General features: G+C 46.3%; 1 protein-coding gene across 1 annotated transcript in view; it reads right to left on the reverse strand.

Annotated features, from left to right (window-relative positions):
* Positions 1–18,385, reverse strand: part of LOC142803295 (uncharacterized) — a 32,342-nt gene extending 13,957 nt beyond the window's left edge. The window contains exons 1-2 of the mRNA XM_075888424.1: positions 18,208–18,385; positions 13,713–13,944 (exon numbers count right to left, since the gene is read on the reverse strand). Of these exons, the coding sequence (XP_075744539.1) occupies positions 13,713–13,944; positions 18,208–18,370 (395 nt within the window). The 5' untranslated portion in view covers positions 18,371–18,385. The remainder of the gene's footprint in view (positions 1–13,712; positions 13,945–18,207) is intronic.
* Positions 18,386–19,485: the final 1,100 nt, after the last annotated feature.

A 19,485-nucleotide genomic window follows, 5' to 3' on the forward strand; every position in this document is an offset into this window, starting at 1 on the left:
CAAAGAACCCCAGGTGGTCTAATTTGCGGAGCCTTTCACTGCGGCGTCTCTTATACTCACATGGTGGTTTTAGGACGTTACACCCTACATATAGTTGACCTATACGAAATTGTGGTGAAGGAAACAAAAGCGCACGAGTTAATGGTAGTAATTATGACACGGGTTTACCGTGAACGCCGACTACACCATCACGCCTGTATGGTAGCTAATAATTCACTTTCAAATGCATGCCAATTTTATTTGGCAGAAGCGCATGCAATGCACACTGACGTTCACCTTAAGTAAAATTTTCGCGCTTTACTGCGCATAGCCGCAATGATTATAGTGCTAGTGGCAGAGTCATAGTAATGAACATGTAACGTTTCTTACATAGCAATCGGAGCATATAGGCAGCACAGCATCACTTAATGTCATATTGGCGAGCGCCGATCATACGTGTGCAATATACATTAACGGACAGCTAATCTAAATATGTGGGTGCAAGTCACGCACTAGTGGACACTGAGCCACGTACTGGTAACACTGTTCCGCGCAAACTCTCGTTTGAACAAGCCTACTAATCAATCGCTATATTTTCAGCCAACCTTAATCACGACAGGTGGAAATGGGCCCGCTGTAGTTATCATTAACTACGAGAACACAGTTTAAAGCATCATCATCTATTACACATAGTTCAGTTCACGCAATGCCTTCAGCGCCTGAAAGAACTCGGCACCGTTACCCGAAATCACCCCACATTAGAATACACCAGTGAGAAGCTAGCCAGCACTACATTGCGCTAAGTTCTCCACCCGTGTGACCTAGCGCTAAGAAAATTCGCGTCAATCAGAATCGTTCAGCAATACCAACGCACTGCTTACAAAGAAGGCCTTGCTTTATTTGTGCAAAAACGTAACACGTATTGCGCGGATATGGTGTAATATGTATTAAAGGAGGAGGGGGGATTCGCTATTTTAGCTAAATCTACTTCCATTGTTTCTTTGACATCGTGCTATTTATGTCATGAGATGTCGTTCAAGTTATGTCATTGGATTCACTATTGTATATTTGTCCTGGATGCACTCAGAATGAATATTCTATCCAGCCAGCGTCACTGATGTATCAAGATGGGCGAGCACTTAAGTGCAGTAGGATCGTTGAATATGTTCTTATTCCATTTGCATAATTTCCATTTCAATGAAGCTTCGTGTGTTCTACAAGCATAAAAACGTAAATATTTCAACAGTCGTTAACCATGTCTGCGTTTTAAATGCTTAAACTATCGATCCTGTGACCACCAAATGCTAGTCGCTTCATCGCATATCGCAATGTTTTTGAATGCTAGCGACACTTGCGATACTATTGCATACGTGCAACAAGTAGCTATGCTGATGATAACAAAATGATGCAAAAATACCGTTTAGACTGCGATGTACGAGTGCGCAACTGGGATTTCCAACTCATTTCCCTCATGGGTAATGATCAAATCAAGTGATTCTCTCAACTACTCCTCTACTTGCATGGAAGTGCTCAAACTATGCGTCTTCTATTTGTGCTACCCTGTTCCGCATGAAAGAAGGAGGTGTATATTTAAGAGCTCGTTTTGTTTGTGAGACATCATAATAACAAGAACTAACAGACAATTATGCTAGGGAAATTATAGGGGATAATATTGATACGGGACTTTCGTTGAAGTGGGCTAGAGGGAAAAGAAGTGAGTGTGTTCTGTGCCAGGCCTGACTGCTGCAACCATCATCCCGCCTGTACAATAAACATCTCTCAACCATAACATAATTGGTGGAGGGTGCTGGGTAACGTTTTGGAGCACCGGACAAGTACGGCAGAAGACACACCCCTGAAGCTTCGCCGGAGCTTCAGACTCACAGGACTTCCACCGCTACCAGTCATCATTAATCCTGACGGCAAAATGCAACCAGCTGCGCCTAACACCTATGGACACCATTACAGGAAACCGCGCCCGTTCTATGGGAAACCTTGAGAGGACGTCGATGAATGGCTCAAGCACTATCGGCGGGTGAGTCTGTATAACCACTGGAACACTACGGGCCAGCGCAACTACGTACCACTTTTTCTTGAGGGAACCGCGTTGATGTGGTGCGAGAATCAAGAGGAGAATTTGACTACGTGGGCTAATTGCATGGACGAAATCAAAAAGTGTCTTGGACATCCGACCATAATAAACAAGCGTGCTGAGCAGACCCTGAGCCAACGTGCTCAAGTCACTGGGAAGACATGTACGATGTATATTGAACAAGTTCTCAAGTTTGCAAGAGTGTGGACCCAAAAATGACTGATGAGGATAAAGTCGGGCATCTCCTTTGGGCATTGCGGAGGATATCTATCACTACCTTGTAGGAAAGCATGACGTGCAGTTGGCCAATGATATCATGCGACCTTGCCGAACATTTTAAGCCCTTAAAGCTCGGCGCATTTCAGCAAAGTTTGAGAGACTCCCCAACGTCACAACGGTCGCAAGCATCGACGTAGTCCCTTCACCCAGCGATCTGGCGTCAACAATACGAGAAACGGTGCGAGAGGAACTTGATCAGTTGAACGCTGCTGCGCCATCGACAGCACATGGCCACGGTTCTTATAGGCCATGCGGTCCCCCGCCTGCGTCCATCAACGCTGCGGGCTTCATCGACTCAAGGACGCCGGTACAGTTGCGTCGTCATGCCTATAGGCCTGATCCGCAACACGACTCCATGCAAAGGTCACCCCCCAATAAGGCAGCGTGGCAAGATTATCCCGTTGACCATCTTCAACAGCGAGGGGAGCATTAGGCACCTGTGTGCTTTTACTGCGGCAATCGTGGACATATAGCCCGCTTCTGTTCAGAGAGGCATCAGTTACCTCTGCCGCAGTATCAACGACCCTCGGCATCTTCACGGCACGCAAGTTCTCGGAGAGACTATCGCTGACATCCCAACGGCTACTACCGAACCGATTTCCAACAGACCTTCCGTAGCGATTCCCCGGCTTCTGTGTGGAATGTGACACCACCAGCCTCCTCCCGCCAGCATCGCAGTCACCATCACCAGGTCGTCGGCATCTCACTTCTCCTCCTCCGCCGGGAAACTAGACGCCGCGACCGATGGAGGTGATGTCGCCGGACATTTTTCACTGCGTACAGATATGCTTCGGCCAGTTTCCATGCTACAAAATAGGGGCAGTATTCTTACAGATAGTGTCCCCACGTCTGCGATAGTCGCCACAGGAGCAACTGTTTCCGTCATGAGCAGAAATTTTAGTAAGCCTTCTAAGTTTTTCAATCATTCAGTAAACCAACAGTTTCACCAACAGCAGATAGCAGGTACACGTGATACACTTGTTGTTCCAGTTCTTTGGCAGCTGTAAAATAAACTTTGCGTGGCCCATTTCGTGGACAACGTTAGTGGTTTCTGTGAAGAGCACACGTGATGCCAACAGACTATCGCAGCTGTTGACGACATAGGTTTACCGGCCCATTCAATAGCTCCAAGTGCCTGTTGATGTTTGTGGTATCACAACAGATAACGTTGGCGTTATAGTTCACCCAATTCAGCTGAGCTACGCGAAGAAGATCGTGGTTGTGCCGCATTGCGTGATTTCTGCAAGTACTGGCAAAGCCTTGTTATTGGTGGTCAACTCCTCTATCAAGCCGATTTTACTAGCTGGTGAAATAAGGATGGCTGTGTTTGAATTCAACGTCAGGAGCAACGTTAACATTGCAGTCAATAGCAATGACAGGAAAAAGGAAAGTGCGTCTGATATGGTTTGACCTGGTCATTACATACTAATGAATATGATGAATAAGTCACAATCGCCAGAGAATGGACAAGCGTTAGTTCGAGTCCTCGCCAACCATGCATCCGTTTTCGATTTTGCACTCAATAGCCGCAGAATTTCTGCCCCACCTTCACGCACTCGTCATACGATTGATACTGGTTCCGCCCATCCCATTCGTCGGAGACCATACAGAGTTCTTCCGTGGGAGCGTAAAGTTTTTGCTGAGTAGGTGGAAAAAAAGCTGTCTAAGAAAGTTATACAAGAGTTGTCTAGCCCCTGGGCAGCACGAGTTATACTTGTAAAAAAAAGAAGATTCTGTGTAGATTACCGGCAGCTCAACTCAGTCACAAAAAAGACGTATATCCGCTTCCCCGCATCGATGCCTTTATCGATTGTTTGCACTCTGCTTCGTACTTTTCTTTCATGGACTTAAAATCGGGGTATTGGCAAATTTTCATGCACTCTGCCGATAAAGAAAAAAAACGGCTTTTTTATCTCCAGATGGTTTCTTTGAATTTAACGTCATGCCACTTGGTCTATATAACGCTCCAGCTACCTTTGAGTGCTTTATGGACGCACTTCTCTGTGGTTTCAAATTAAAAGTATATCTTCTATGTTGATGACGTTGTAATCTTTGGCCTCACGTTCGAAGAGCACAATCGTCGACTTGATGTCGTTCTCACGTGCCTTGAGAAAGCAGCACTCACCTTGAATTCCAAAATGTGCCATTTTCGTGATCGTGAAACTCTACTTCTTGGCCATCTCGCAGACAAACGCGGTGTTCGGCCTGATCCCCACAAAATCATCGTGGTCAGCGATTTCCCTCAACCACGCTTGCTACGAGAACTCCGAAGCTTTCTGGGCCTGTGTTCGTATTTCCAGCGCTTTGTTCCTATCTTCGCCGATGTTCCTGAGCTTCTTACTCATCTGCTCAACAAAGACGTACCCTTCAAGTGGACGAAAGAGTGTGAGTCATCGTTTTCGCAGCTGAAGCTTCTACTCAATTCTGGGCCCATTCTTCATCATTTCGAAGCATCAGCCCCAACTGAGGTTCACAGAAACGCAAGCGGAATTGGTATCAGCGCAGTATTAGTTCAGCGTCACGGCACCGCTGAACATGTCATTTCCTACGCGAGCTGTTCTTTGAGTAAAGCTGAGCGCAATTACACTGTTACAGAGCAAGAATGTCTGGCAGCAGTCTTCGCCATGCACCAAGTTTCACCTGTGCATCTATGGCCGCCGATTCTCCATTGTCACAGACTACCACTCACTTTGTTGGCTCACTGGTCCACGAGATCTAACTGGTCATTTTGCACGATGGATGGGCGCTCTGTTTGCAAGAATATGACTTTGATGTTGGCTTCAAGAGTGGCTGCCGTCACATGGGCGCTGAATGTCTATTGCGACTTCCTCTTCCCACGACTGAATGTGACGCCGACAATTAAGACGACTCTCTGGCCGCTCTTGACTCACGTTTTCCAGCTTTGGAAGCGTTCCGTACAGAACAACGTCAAAACCGTAGTCTCGCTCTTTTTTTCTCATCTGCCGTCAATAAGCTGCATCAGAGCACATGCGTCATGCATGATGTCATTTTTACAAGCGAAATTTCGCTGCAAAGGGAGCCGGCCTACTTTTGGGGTTCCCCAAATCATTGCGACCCAACGTGCAGCAAGCTATGCACGACGATCGAACATCTGGGCATATGGGGTTCGCCAAGACCTATCACCGTACACTGAAACGTTTGTACTGGCCCCGCATGCATCAGGGTACAGCTAAATACGTGACCAGCTGTGAGCATTGTCAACGGTACAAGAGTCCAGCAAGTGCGCCACCAGGATTTCTCCATCCCTTACCGCCTCCATTTTTTTCCCTTCGAGGTCGTCGGTATTTACTTGATGGGCCCCTTTTCACGATCTATCACTGCAAACCGCTGGATTACAGTCTGTGTAGACCACCTTACTCGGTATGCTGAAACCCCAGCAGTCTTCGTCGCAACAGCCGATCACGTTTGTGATTTCCTGCTATGCTACAGCATCCTCCGGCATAAGCCCCCTCCTGTCATCATCAGGGACCATGGCCGTCAGTTCGTAGCCGACGTCGTGGAAGAGTTGTTTCACCAGTCTGCTTCCCAGTTTCGTCACACCGCTTCATACCATCCACAGATGAACGGTTTGACTGATCGTGTCAACAGGACGCTCATTACATGCTCGCTATGTACGTTGATTCCAAGCATAAAAACTGGGACGAAGTTTTACCGTTTATGACCAACGCCTACAGCACTGCACTGCAAGAGACCACCGGGTTTATCCCGTTTTACCTTCTCTACTACCATTGACACAATTCTCTCGTTTTCAGAGCAAGTAAACTCATCCCTTGCAGAGACACTCTGTCACGCACAGGAGGCACGGTGCATCGCGCGTCTCCGGACTTTCGCAGCCCAAAACCGTTCAAAGGCTCGCTACGATAAGCGACATCGACGTGTGTCGTACAGCGAAGGTGATATGGTGTGGCTGTGTACTCCATATCGCAAGAGTGGTTTGGATCAAAAGTTTCTGGCCCGCTATACAGGTACCTTCGTCGTTTTTTCGTGCTTTAGCGACGTTACGTACGTGATATCACGCCTCACATCTTCTGGCCATCGCTCCAGGAAAACTGACGTCGTACATGTCGCCTGGTTGAAGCCATACCACGCGCGAACCTGACTAACTCGCCCAGTGAGCATCGTCTGCAACGGTGGAAACGATACGGGACTTTCGTTGAAGTCGGGTAGATGAAAAAGAAATGAATGCGTTCTGTGCCAGGCCTGACTTCCGCAACCATCTATCATCCCGCTTGTACAATAAACATCTCTCACCCGTAAGAATATTGAAATATTGGAAGAAGTTGTAACGTATATATAAAGAAACAAAACTGCACGAAAAGATGACTTGGCCAGGGCATGGGTCAAACCTGCGACTTTGGAATAACGCGTCCGATGCTTTACCAACTGAGCTACCATGGAGGCTATCTCTAGGTCCACATTACAGGCTGAATACATGGATATAAACATGGAAGAGGTAGTCAGCACAACCTGTTGCCGTTATGGCGACTGTAGACAACATCTGGTCAGGGGCGTAGCCAGAAGGGGGGGGGGGCGCCCGGGGCCTGTGCCCCTCCCTCCTTTACTTTAGCAATTGCATAAAGAGCAAAAATGTTCCGTTTTCTGGAGGTGCCCTCCCCAAAATCAAAGCGTCCCTCCTCTCGCTCTCGAAAACATTTCTTGCGACGCGCCAGCTTCTGTTGAATAACTGCTGGCGGCGCTGACTGATGATTCCTTGTGTATATGCACGTTTACACTCTATGATGTCGACGGCGGTATAGCCGACACAGTAGCTCAAGCGGTAGAACAGTCCACACGTTCTTCGAAGGTTGCAGGTTCAGTCCCTGCCCAGAGCATGTTTTCTTTTCGTCCACTTTTTTTTCTCCACAATCCAATGCCAATTACTTCCAATGCTTCTATATTATCCCCTCTACCTTTGTTAATACCATTATCTGTTCTCATTATTTATGCTTCTCACGAAAACAAGCCCTTAAACGTGCATTTACTCCCCTCATTCGTAGCGAGGGTCTGGATCTGGCAGACTTGGTGCCTTGAGACAGTATAAGAGGAATAATTAGTGAGCCGCCAGATCGTAGTAAGGTCACATGCTATACATGCACCAATAGGCAAAAAATAAAACTTGGCTTATCACGTCTCATGATTTTTTAAGAATTGGCGTAACACGAAAGGAAAACGTCTGCTCGCACAGATAGTTGAGTGTTCATAGGGCATTGTTTCATCAGAAGGGCAAAGAAATAAAATGCTATAACAATGAATTACGATGTCACGCAAAAAACGACAAGTATCTCGAAACTTGAGGCGCACACATGAAGCAGGAAGAACGCACGAAATAAGCATACACACTGCAGGACGAACGCGGACAAACTACTGTCTCAGCTTGACACTTAAAGCACGCTTTTTAAACAGAAAGGCGCACGAAGTGAATGCACAGGTATACACCAGACGAGTGCGAACAACTGTCACCATTCTTGCCTCTTGGTGTTTGAGCAGCGCGCTTTTTTCGTAAGAGCGGCGGTGGCAGCGAGACAAATGACGGTGACGCTATTTTTAACCCTTGCAACTTTTCAGCAAACTTGCGGTGAAAGCACAGGAGGTACAAAGCACCCGAATCTTGAGATAGGCGTGCGTGCGAGTGAGCCACCTAGAGAGCACGTGCACGCGCTTTAACCACTCCATGTGGAAAGAGAGAAACTTTTTAGTTTAATCATAGAAAAATGTCGGGTGGCGCTCATAGACCAGAGCTCCAACAGCCGCTGCTACAACCCACGCCCGCAGAACCAGCGCCCGCTGGCTACTCCAGCTTTCATCACGCAGCATGTCTTCCCAGTCTTGTAGGGTAGGAATAGGAGAGGAGTTGGCAAAGCGCCTGGCAGGCGGACGCTGACATTCCAGCGTTACGTGAAATTATATTGGTACCACTCCACAGCCAGGGCATTTGTCAGGGTAAGAAGTGGGATGAAGGATGTGGAGGAAATAGAGGTTCGGAAATGTGGTCGCCTCCAGTTGATGCACCGAAGTTGCATCTTCTCGTGTGAACGTGTGGTGTGGTGGAGGGTACCAAATGCGTTCTCGGCTATAGAAACCAAAAGTGTCTCGTTATTCTAGAAGTTCGCTGTTTGTGTTCTCCTCATCTGGGTTGGACAGCTCTTCCTCCGGATCCCGGTTAGTGAGTGCTCGGGTAGCTGCAGGAACGCAGTCATGACCGGGAAGAGAGGCGTTCGCAGAGTCCTGACAAGTCGGAACTTGTGTGGCGTGTGAAATGCGGTTTTCAAAATTCGATGAGCACGTGCTGTGAGACAATACGCCATGTAAAGATGCGGCAGGTATCCTTTGAGTCTGTGAAGATTAGAATAACATCTGTGTGAGGAAGGTTTATGGCATCGCCAGGACGATGGCAAACTCATCACACTCAGATATGTTCTTAGTAGGTACGCTCATTGAGGCTACTACATTGTGATCATTGTTCACCACTGCTCCAACTGTAAAACTGCGGAAGTGTTGTCTAGCGACATCGCAGCATAAGAGAGTGTTTGGAAAAGACTGATTTATGAGGCGCGTGAGGTTTTTCACCCTTGCCCGCCGCCGCTGAGCGTTGCGCTCAGGGTGTATATTGCGTGAAAGTGGCGCGACTGTAATTCTTGCTCAGAAGTTAGTGGGTAGCTGTTTTCCAGGTGTGCTGTATCCACATCGAGTCGCAGGGTACCCTAGCCTGATGAGTAGCTGCTCTTCCACTTGCGTGCTGCGAAGTTTTCATAGCTGATTATTACGTTGAGCTTTGGTTAGTTTCCTCAAGGTGTTGTGTACACCCATGGCTAGGAGACGGTTGGCGGATGCGTACGTAGGTAGTCCAACCACCGCTTTGACGGCTATACGGAGGAGAATGTCCAGTTTTCTCTCTTGTGCAAGTGTTAGGGTATGATAAGGAACGTTGTAGGTGATGCGACTTACTATGCAGGCATTAACTATACGTAGAATGTCTTGCTCCTGAAGTCCATGCCTTTGGTTGGTGATGCAGCCGATCATATACGTGGTTTGAGAAACTTGGTGATCTGATTGTATTCTCATGGTGTGCGTTGCCTTGAGATGAGATCAGCTTGTATATGAAGACCAAGGACGCGGAGTTTCTGTGCGCAAGAAGTTACATGTAACTCTAAAGTGACTGTGATTTGCGGGCTGTTGTCGGGCTTTCGCTGGGGACGACGAATGAGTAGAAGTTGCGGCTTATTTGCAGAGCACGTTATACCACCTGCTCGTGCGTATGCTTGAACCATATTTACTGCTTCTTGGAAGGCAACTTGTATTTGTTCGTCTGAGCCTATGATCACCCTTATAGTGACGTCGTCCGCGTATAAAGCATGCCGCAGACTTGGAATGGTGGCGAGTAGAGGTGGTAACTTAGACATGGTGGTGTTGAAGAGTGTAAGGGATAGCACAGATCCTTGTGGTGTGTCTTTCCCCGCGAGCTTGATGATGTCACTGCGAAGAGAGTCAAATCCCATGATTGCCGTTCTGTTTGTGAGAAACGCTTTTACACAGTAGTAAACTCACCGTTCGCAACGTGTCAACACAAGATTCACCAGTATTAGGTCATTGGAGAGGTTTTCAAACGCACCGCGGATGTCCAAGGCAAGCAGAGCTCTAGTTTGCGCAGAACTGAGCCTGTCCATTACTTCCTTTTTTAGTTGGAGAAGTACGTCTTGCGTGGAAAGATGAGGCTATTACCCAAACAATGTGTCCGGAAAAACCCCTGGGCGTCAAGATATGGTTGCAGTCTTTGAAGGACGGCGTGCTCCATTAATTTACCGAGGCAAGACGTCCACGAGATTGGTCCGGGTTTCCAAGCTCTCGGGGTTTTCCGGACTTAGTGTTAAATCCGGAAAACCGGAATTAGTTCCGGAATTAGTGTTCCGGAATGTGAATGTTGCGGAATTAGTGTTATTTTGGCATCTCTCCATTCCTAGGGTAACGTTCAGGATTTCCAATGAGTGTTGTAAAAATCTGTGAGGTGCTCTAGATCTTCGCAGTTGTGGTTTCGTACGAGAGAGTATTGGATGTTTTCTTTCCCTGGAGCTGTGTTGTGCTTGATATTCAGAAGGGCAGTTCGAACTTCGTACAAAGTTATATCAGTATCCAGAGACGTTGACTTTTTATATATAGTTTTTACATTTTGGCTGAGGCACTGCAGCGATGTACTTTTTTTGAAGCGTCTGTAAGATGCTGTGGTCGTCCCCATCCTGCTTGTGAAGAAGTATTTTTATGGTACTGCTGATGTGGGACTTGGTACTTTTAGGGTCAGCAAGGGCTCTTAGTATCGACCACATGCGCACAGTGCTTAGTGTTCGATTAAGTGACTTACAAAAGTTCTGCCAATTGTTCCTTGTGAGCTCTGTAGCGTTGTTTGGCTTGCAACGTGAGTTGAGCGATGCGAAGTTCAAGCTTGCAGTTGTGTCTCTGCCAACGCCAGCGTTTTATGAGGGTTCTGGGTGCTTCCAACAGGTGTAAAAGGTGCCTGTCGACATCTGAAATTGCGGGTATAGTGCTTACCCTCTTGGTTGCTTTATCAAGGTCAGCTTGCAGGCACTGTTGCCATTCATATAGAGGTGCCCTATTGTTTCAGTCTGAACGCGTTGTCTTCTGAATATATCCAAGTTAGTGAGATTGACCTTAAGCTCTGCAGCACGGGGGTTGGATATGTGCATTGTATAGGAAATGATGCAATGATGATTGTGGAGGTAGGCACGCATAGCCACGCGCGTGCTGGCGCGGCACGACTACCTTTGAAGCTAGCGCGCCAACTGTGCGTCCGTCGTCAGACCGCGCTACTGATGACGAAAACGCGCTCAAGTTGCTGAGCTCTGATGATTCCCAGCGGCCCCTTGCTCATAGATACGGCTCACCGTTGAGTGGTTTGCGAAGGTTCGCTATGGGCTTAGTGGTTAGCGTCGCGCACTGATGAGCACGAGGTCGCTGATTCAGCGCCTCTTTCTAGAACACTTCCTTCTCGTATTTTCTGTATAATCTGTATTTAAATACATTGCAACGTCATATCCGAGACGAAAATACATCAGTGGAACCGGGGTGGGCACCACCATAAAATAAATCAGTTTTGCGGAAAAGGAGTCTCTCACACTTGCCATAATTGCAATAGTTGGTGCTGACTGGTTTTTCCACCTTTAAATGCACATGTATACCATACAATGTGGACGGGGGGATAGCCGCCGCGGTAGCTCAGTTGGTGGATTATTCGACGCACTATTAAATGCGAAGCATTACTCAGCGAACTCCGGCGACATTGATCATATCTATCTATCTATCTATCTATCTATCTATCTATCTATCTATCTATCTATCTATCTATCTATCTATCTATCTATCTATCTATCATCTAGCCGCCTACGACTTTTAGCGCTCCTGGCTGTTTCGACAATAGTATCGATACCAAACTTAGTATGGCACAACATGACTGTATGAAGAATATATTGCCACCTGATATGCTTGGGTGAGATCCGGGAAAGGAAGAAGACAAAGACGATCTGTCTGAGCTGCTGCTTGGCTAGTCGACTCAACGAACCCAATAAACCAAGTTTGTCTTAAGAAACGTGACAATATTTGACAAGTCATAACATGAAAATCATGACACGTGTATCGTGAATGCCATGATTTAAATTTCATGGTCCCGGAGCTCTTGCGCTGGTTTCGTTCACATGGTGTGTTGCAAAATTGGTACAGTATGAGATGATTGCATAGCGAACACAAGCGACAGACCTTAACTTGAAAATCATGACATGTCTGTCATGTAACAACATGACTACATGCCATGCTCTCCACGCGCTCGCGGTTGTTTCGCTAGCGTCACATATACCAAATTCGGTATTACAGTACGTGAATGGATGACAAAGGTATGTGCTGGTGCAAACATGATAATCATGAGATGCGTGTCATGTAACAACATGACTACATGCCACGCTCATGATGCGCTGGCGGCCATTTCGCTAGCTTCACTTATACCAAATTTTGTTTTACGAGACGTGAATGGAGGGCGAAGGTAGGCTATTGGTGCAAACATGATAAACATGACATGCGTGTCATGTAACAACATCGCCATGTGCTATGCACATTATGCGCTTCCGGGCATATTGCTAGCTTCACATATGCCAAATTTGATAATACGTGATTCCAATGGATGACGAAGGTATGTAACTGGTGCAAAAATGATAATTTAAGATGTCTGTCATGGAACAACATGACTACATGCCGCAGTCTAAGCACCAATACATTCCAACGTGACGCGGCGCGCTTGCTCGCCGGTGTTCATTTCGTCGCGTCACGCCGGCGTTGCCACGCCACGCACCAGTCCTGCCATATATTCGCAGTTGCTTTGACGTTATGTTGCTTTGAGGCATGGCGTTAAGTTGCTTTGACGCATGCGCGGTTTAGCGCATCCGGCGTTCCTCTGTCACGAAAAGAGGGAGACACAGTGTTGACTGGGTAACGCATCGTCGCGAAATGCAGCATGTCGCATTTTGCGCCGGTTGCCTTCGGGCTGCTCCGACGGACGCTGGTCGCGCCTGGCCTCAGAGTATAGAATGCTCGCGTTTTGCTAACGTTGCATTTCTCTGCGCAGGGTGCGCGCACGTGACCGCTACATTGAAGTATAATGGACTCTTCGTGATGTGCTCGCGGCCATTTTGCTAGCTCAACATATACCAAATTTTGTGTTACGTGACTTCGTTGGATGACGAAAAATATGGCTGGTACAAACATGATAATCCTGACAAGCGTGTCATGTAAGAGCATGGCAACATACCAGGCTCATAGTGTGCTGGCAGCCATTTCGTTAGCTCCACATATACTAAATTTGGAATCACGTGGCGTGAATAGTTGACAATTTTAAACGACACACGGAAGCATAATAACCATGACACGTAAGTCACGTACGGCATCATTTGCCTCGACCTCGTAAAGTTGTGCTGATCTTAGCGTGAAATATCAACATTTCTCACTTGTGCTTTGCATATCACTGATTCCCACTGTACGTGGGAACTGTCAACGTTTTCCAAGGTTGCAGGTTCTGTCCCTACCCACGGGAGGTTATCTTTTCGTCTGCTTTTTGTTCTTCCCAATACATTACAACTACTGCCAATATTAATATTCGAATAATATACCCTTTAGTTTTCAAAGCTGCATTTTAGTGCCAAATAATATTATTCCGTATGCGCTATTGTGCTTTCCAGCCTTCTGCGTGCTACACTGCTCTTAGAACTCGGTATACAGTGAAACAAAATTGACCGAGTAAAACATACTGCTTCCTCAACCTAGTGTCACAAAAAATATGCGTCCTTACCATTCCAAGGCCACCATAATTGAGGGATAGTGGCCCATGAAGATACACAACAGGACTACGCATAATGCCTGTTGGTATTCTAAGCGTTTCTTCGCCCGGTGTGTAATAAGCGTTGGCCTCGTTTCTCTGTACAGTGGAGTTGCCTTGTCGATCCAAAAATAGTGAGCTGAGTGAGAGAGGGCCTTTATCCACGTTGGGAAATATCTGTCCAGTGGAACATCGGGGTACGGTTCTGCGGCGAACGATGAACGATTATTTTAGTAAAAAACACGTCCAGCCACGGCACACATATTGCATAAAATTGAGGATTAGTGTATCGCAAGAAAGAATATAACAATGGGAAACATGATATCAAAGGTATCGCAGTATAAGAGGGCAGTATTATATGTAGTAGACTCTATCTAGCCAGTCGAACTATTGGGAACATGATCTAGCATTAGGTGATGAATATACCAGCTGCTTATTGGAGAACAGCGATTATTTTGCCTGTATTCGAAGTTGTTCAGTGCGTGGCGGCGTTAGTATGTCATCGTTGGGTAAGTTTCCTCGCTGCCACGAATTATGAATGGTAGTTGAGGACCAATATAACCTAACGGTAGTTTACGCTTTTACATCCACGCAGAACATAGGTCACCTACCAGAAAGCTGAAGGTTCATTGATCATTAAACGGCACGGACGAGAACGAGTAACGAGAGGTCACTACAAAGGTATGTAAGAGATCCGGAAGTGAAGTACACACACGCTTTTCATCCACCAAACGCCTAAAATATACTTTTCGCGCCTTGGCAATAGAAACCGGTAGCTCGGAAAGCGCTTATTTGTGTAATTTTTACACTTCACACGGCGCGAATACCAAATTCAAGAATTTGTGGGTCTATTGAACTAATTATTCCAAATAAGCACTTCACTGTAGTGTTCAATGATTAGTCAACGTGAACTAAACATCCGACAACGGGATGTAGTGCTCAGTGTATTTGGCTGCAGAGCCTAATGTTGCGGATTTGATCCCGTAAGCAGCGGTGACATCACAACGAAGCAGAAATGTGAGAGGCTCGCGTGCCGGGTGAAGTCAATGCACGCTAAATAAGACCGCATGGTTGCAATTTTCGGAACCCTACATCAAAGCGTACCGCAGAGTCATAAAGTGGTTTGACGCGTCAGACTTGATTGATTGATTGATTTGGGGAGTTTAACGTCCCAAAACCACCATATGATTATGAGAGACGCCGTAGTGGAGGGCTCCGGAAATTTAGACCACCTGGAGTTCTTTAACGTGCACCCAAATCTGAGTACACGGGCCTACAGCACTTCCGCCTCTACCGGAAATGCAGCCGCCACAGCCGGGATTTGATCGCGCGACCTGCGGGTCAGCAACCGAGTACCTTAGCCACTGGACCACCGTGGCGGGGCGCGTGAGGCTTCAGTATCTTTTGTGTCATCAACCTGAAATAACAAATTAGACCTTGAACAACATTTCTTTTAACAAAGACTTCTGAAAGGTAATATTGCTGCTTTGGTTTTGCAACAAAATTGTTTCCTCCAGGCATTCGCTGTAAGTGCAATCAATTAAGAACATGTAGTCATCTTACTCATGACCCTATGTTTATGATAACGCAGCACACCACGCTCAATTCATGTAACATATCACACCAATGTTCCTGCGAAATGATTATATGTGGCGTTTAACGTCCCTAAACCACCACATGACTGCGAGAGACGCCGTAATGGAGGGCTCCGAAAATATCGACCACCTGGGTTTCTTTAACGTGCACCCAAATCTGAGCTCACAGGCCTACAACATTTCCGCCTCCATCGGAAATGCAGCCGCCTGCGTCGGGATTCGATCCCACGACCTGTGGGTTGACAGCCGAGTACCTTAGCCACTAAACCACCGCGGCGGGGCAATGTTCCCGGGAAAAATCTTTAAAAGGTTACTTAGTGACGTTTTCATTGTCTAAATCATTCTGCCACTATGATGCATGCCGAAGCGGTAAACTTCTGAAAGGCTCATATTCAGGAAAAATCCAGAGGATCTGAGCTTGCAAACGTTAGATACTCCATATGCGCATAAATCTGTGTGCAGTGAATATGGATGGAAATTTAGGAATGTAGGCTTAGTGATGCACGTGGTTCGGATGCCAAAGTTAAAGCCTGTTTTACATGCGAACGGCGGCGGTCGCGGCGATGAGCGGCGGGAGGAGGAGGTTCATTTCACCAATGCCTCCTTTATTAAAATGCCTGACGAATGGCAAGTGTTGCCAGCGGAGTCGTCCTGCTTTCAGTTTTGAGTAAGCGCCGCCCAGTGGCGCTCTTGACAGTCACTTTTATTACGGCGTTTTTTACTTGTGGCTTCTAGGGCCACGTCATTCGAGAGTTATTCGATATCTGAAATTATGCATGACTATTTCAGAGGCCATGAAAAATATCGAGTTGTTGCACCGTGCGCCATAGGTGACGCTAAGTTTAGACTAAGAGTAATCGAAAATGAAGGAGGGAAACGGTGTGGCAGCTGTTTTCGTTCTCGCGTGGCAGGCATCTAAATAGAGGTGTTGTTAGTTTCACATGCACCGCTGTTCTTGCGCGACGCCCGCTTCTTTGGCGGGCAGTGTTGCCCGCGGAACGCGTCGGCTAAACGCTCTTTTCAGTCGAAGCTAAAACCATGCTTCGCTCCAAGTATCCTTCCTTTAGAAGCGATGTACGGCGAGGTTCTTCCTCAATAGCCGCTCTACTTTGACACGTCTGCACACTTATTGAACTATGTGTAACGGGAAATTTTCAATAAATAACAGTGTTTGCAGTCACTTTTTGTTTTGGTCTGGCTTTTTAACGTATGGTTCTTGTTTCCCGCTGATATAGCTGGCCATGAAAAAACAAAAGCAAGAGTTTGCTTGTATGGTTTAATTAGAGAGCTTTTCTAGCTAGGTGAAGGCTTAAGAACTGCAAGCGTGTTTTAAGCAGCATTGTGTTTCTCCGAAGGAATGCTCTTGATTTCAGAGATTTATTTTTGGGAAGTGGAGCATATACACCTCGCAAAATTTTTACCTACATATTTGTGCCTTTTCGCTCGAGTCACAATAAAAGTTTTTATATAAAGCCTCATGCGTGAGCTTCGGTGGTTTTTTTTTTTTGGTCACCCTGTGGTATGTGCGAGCAACTTCTTCATCGGGATTTTTCGAAGGGTCTACATGTCTTCTGGCACTCGTATTTGTACGTTTCCACCCTAATTAGTAATCCTCTTAGGCTTTTCAAATAATCAGTAAAACAACAGTTTCACCAACAGCAGTTAGCAGGTACACGTGATACACACGTTCTTCCAGTTTTTTGGATGCTGTAAAATAAATTTTGCGTGGCCCAGTTCGTGGACTACGCGGGAATTCTGCTTTTACCGTAAGTTCTTGTCTATAAATGCTGCAGTGGTGAGCAGGAAAGCCGAAGTATTAAATCATTTCTCATACCACATCTTTGCCGCCGGAACACAGTGAAATTTAATTTTAGCCCCTGGCCCCGCCGCGGTGGTCTAGTGGCAAAGGTACTCGGCTGCTGACCCGCAGGTCGCGGGTTCGATTCCCGGCTGCGGCGGCTGCATTTCCGATGGAGGCGGAAATGTTGTAGGCCCGTGTACTCAGATTTGGGTGCACGTTAAAGAACCCCAGGTGGTCAAAATTTCCGGAGCCCTCCACTACGGCGTCTCTCATAATCATATAGTGGTTTTGGGACGTTAAACCACACAAATCAATCAATTTTAGCCCCTGGTCGTTATCTTAGTTGCATCCCTCTAGGCATGTGTTGCTGTACTGTGCGTGAAATCAACAGCTGTTCTTCGGTATTCGTGCAGTGTATGGTGTGCTCGTGAGCAAACGTCTATCTTTACTCAAGCAGTCGCGAATTTTGGCACTAAGTGTCACGGAGAGCTGATGGCCAGAGGGGCACTACCCGCCGGCAGCCGGAAAATTTCAGCGCTGTGCAGCGCTGCAGAGGACGTGGAAAAGTGAGGATGCGTTTTAGTGAGCAAGAGAGCTGTTGTAGACGGGGAGAACGGAAATAAAGGCCCCTGGTCAATGCTTTATTTCCCCGAACTGTGACAGCACGCTTCGCGCCCCCTCCTTGTTGAGTACCGACAATGATTCAAGATTGAAATGTTAGTCGATTGCGATTTCAGCATTTAGCAGTGCATATCATAGACGTTTTCTGTGAACGGGGCCTCTTTGATGACAGCGCTGTGGCTCTGCCGGAGCAGATCATGAACCCTACGCAGCGAAACACGTCTATAATAAAATAATTCATCAAGAGTTTGTGTATAAATGGCTCGGCAGAACACAGACACTTATAGTCTGAGCCATATGCCCAAAATTGCTGCGATGCCGTTCCTACATCAATACATCGTAGTTAATATTTCCACAACGCCGAAAATCATTTGTATATAAAAATGCTAATGAACGCCACACACGTTCCGTGGATGCCAGATCAAGTGGACAAATAAAGATGAACACTGACTGTAGATCGCTTCGACGAATTCTGCCTCCAATCGGCGTCCTGCACTTCCGACGTATGCCGTGATACCGTTCAACGAGTTGATAGCGTCGGCTGCAATATCGCGGCTGACCCAGCTTGACGAGTTCATCTCTTTCACGAAGGCGTTGCGAATTCTGGACACCATGCGCTTCGTCTGGTACACCATGCGAGGTGAAACCACTGTTAAAAAAGAAACATGTCAGGGCACATGCTTACTCAAGCCTTGACGACCAACAGTACATTGCATATTTTGGAATAATAATCACAAAATAAAAAGTAGTCAAACAAATGAATGTTCACCACTCTTACAAAAATCCACCATAGAATGTTATGTTTTCGTCGTAATTAAGCATATTACAGTGACTTCGGAGGAGATGGAGTGTCTGCTAGTTTATGCCTCACTGAACACGCAATTTTAGAGGCCTGAGCTATCCGCTACTCTATGATGAGAAATTGAGTACGGAATGTGTCAGCTAACAGTTGCTACCTTGAACTGAGTTTAACGCCAGCAGCATTCAAGAGAAACGCATGCAGGCGTCTCCCTTGGACATTTAGAAAACGCCTAGCGTTTGTATCTGTTCATATCATTATGTATGTGTACAATACTGCAAACAGTAGTTCAAGCAGAACAGGGTGCACATTAGCAGACACAAAAAAATATCAAGACTTTCTGCGTAGCAGAGATAACGAAGACGGTAATGAATTCGACTCTGTGATTGTTCGAGGGAAGAATGAATATTTACATAAATGATTTTTTGCGAATAGAGATTTGACGCAATGGCTGTGTTTTTGACGTGAGGCTCGACCAATGTGTATTGGAAAGCAATTGTCTGAGTTTATTTTGAGCCTATTAAAATAAACCGGAAATAAGAAATTCAAGCATGCCTGTTTTCTTCTTTCGGATAGCGGCTCTGACTCGGCCGTCTGTAGCATATTTCATGGTGAAGAAGGCGTCTGAAATGTTTGTAATTGTACTACACTGCAAACCTTTGATCTTTTTTAGAGTCTTTCTATGTTTATTTGAGTATAAGGAACCCAAACAGCACTGCCGTATTTTAAAGAGGGTCTAATAATTGTTTTGTATGTGATCAACCTAAGAAAAAGGAAGGATTCGCGCAACTTGAGTTTCAGCAAGCTTATTGTTTTTTGGTGGGCTAAAGAACATATATAATTTATATGGGTTGACCAGCTAACGCTGGAACTTGACGTGATTCACAAGTATTTGCACGCCTGAACTTCTTCGAGGGGGTTATCTTGTAT

Source organism: Rhipicephalus microplus, chromosome 3, assembly GCF_043290135.1.
Source record: "Rhipicephalus microplus isolate Deutch F79 chromosome 3, USDA_Rmic, whole genome shotgun sequence".
Lineage (NCBI taxonomy): Eukaryota > Metazoa > Arthropoda > Arachnida > Ixodida > Ixodidae > Rhipicephalus > Rhipicephalus microplus.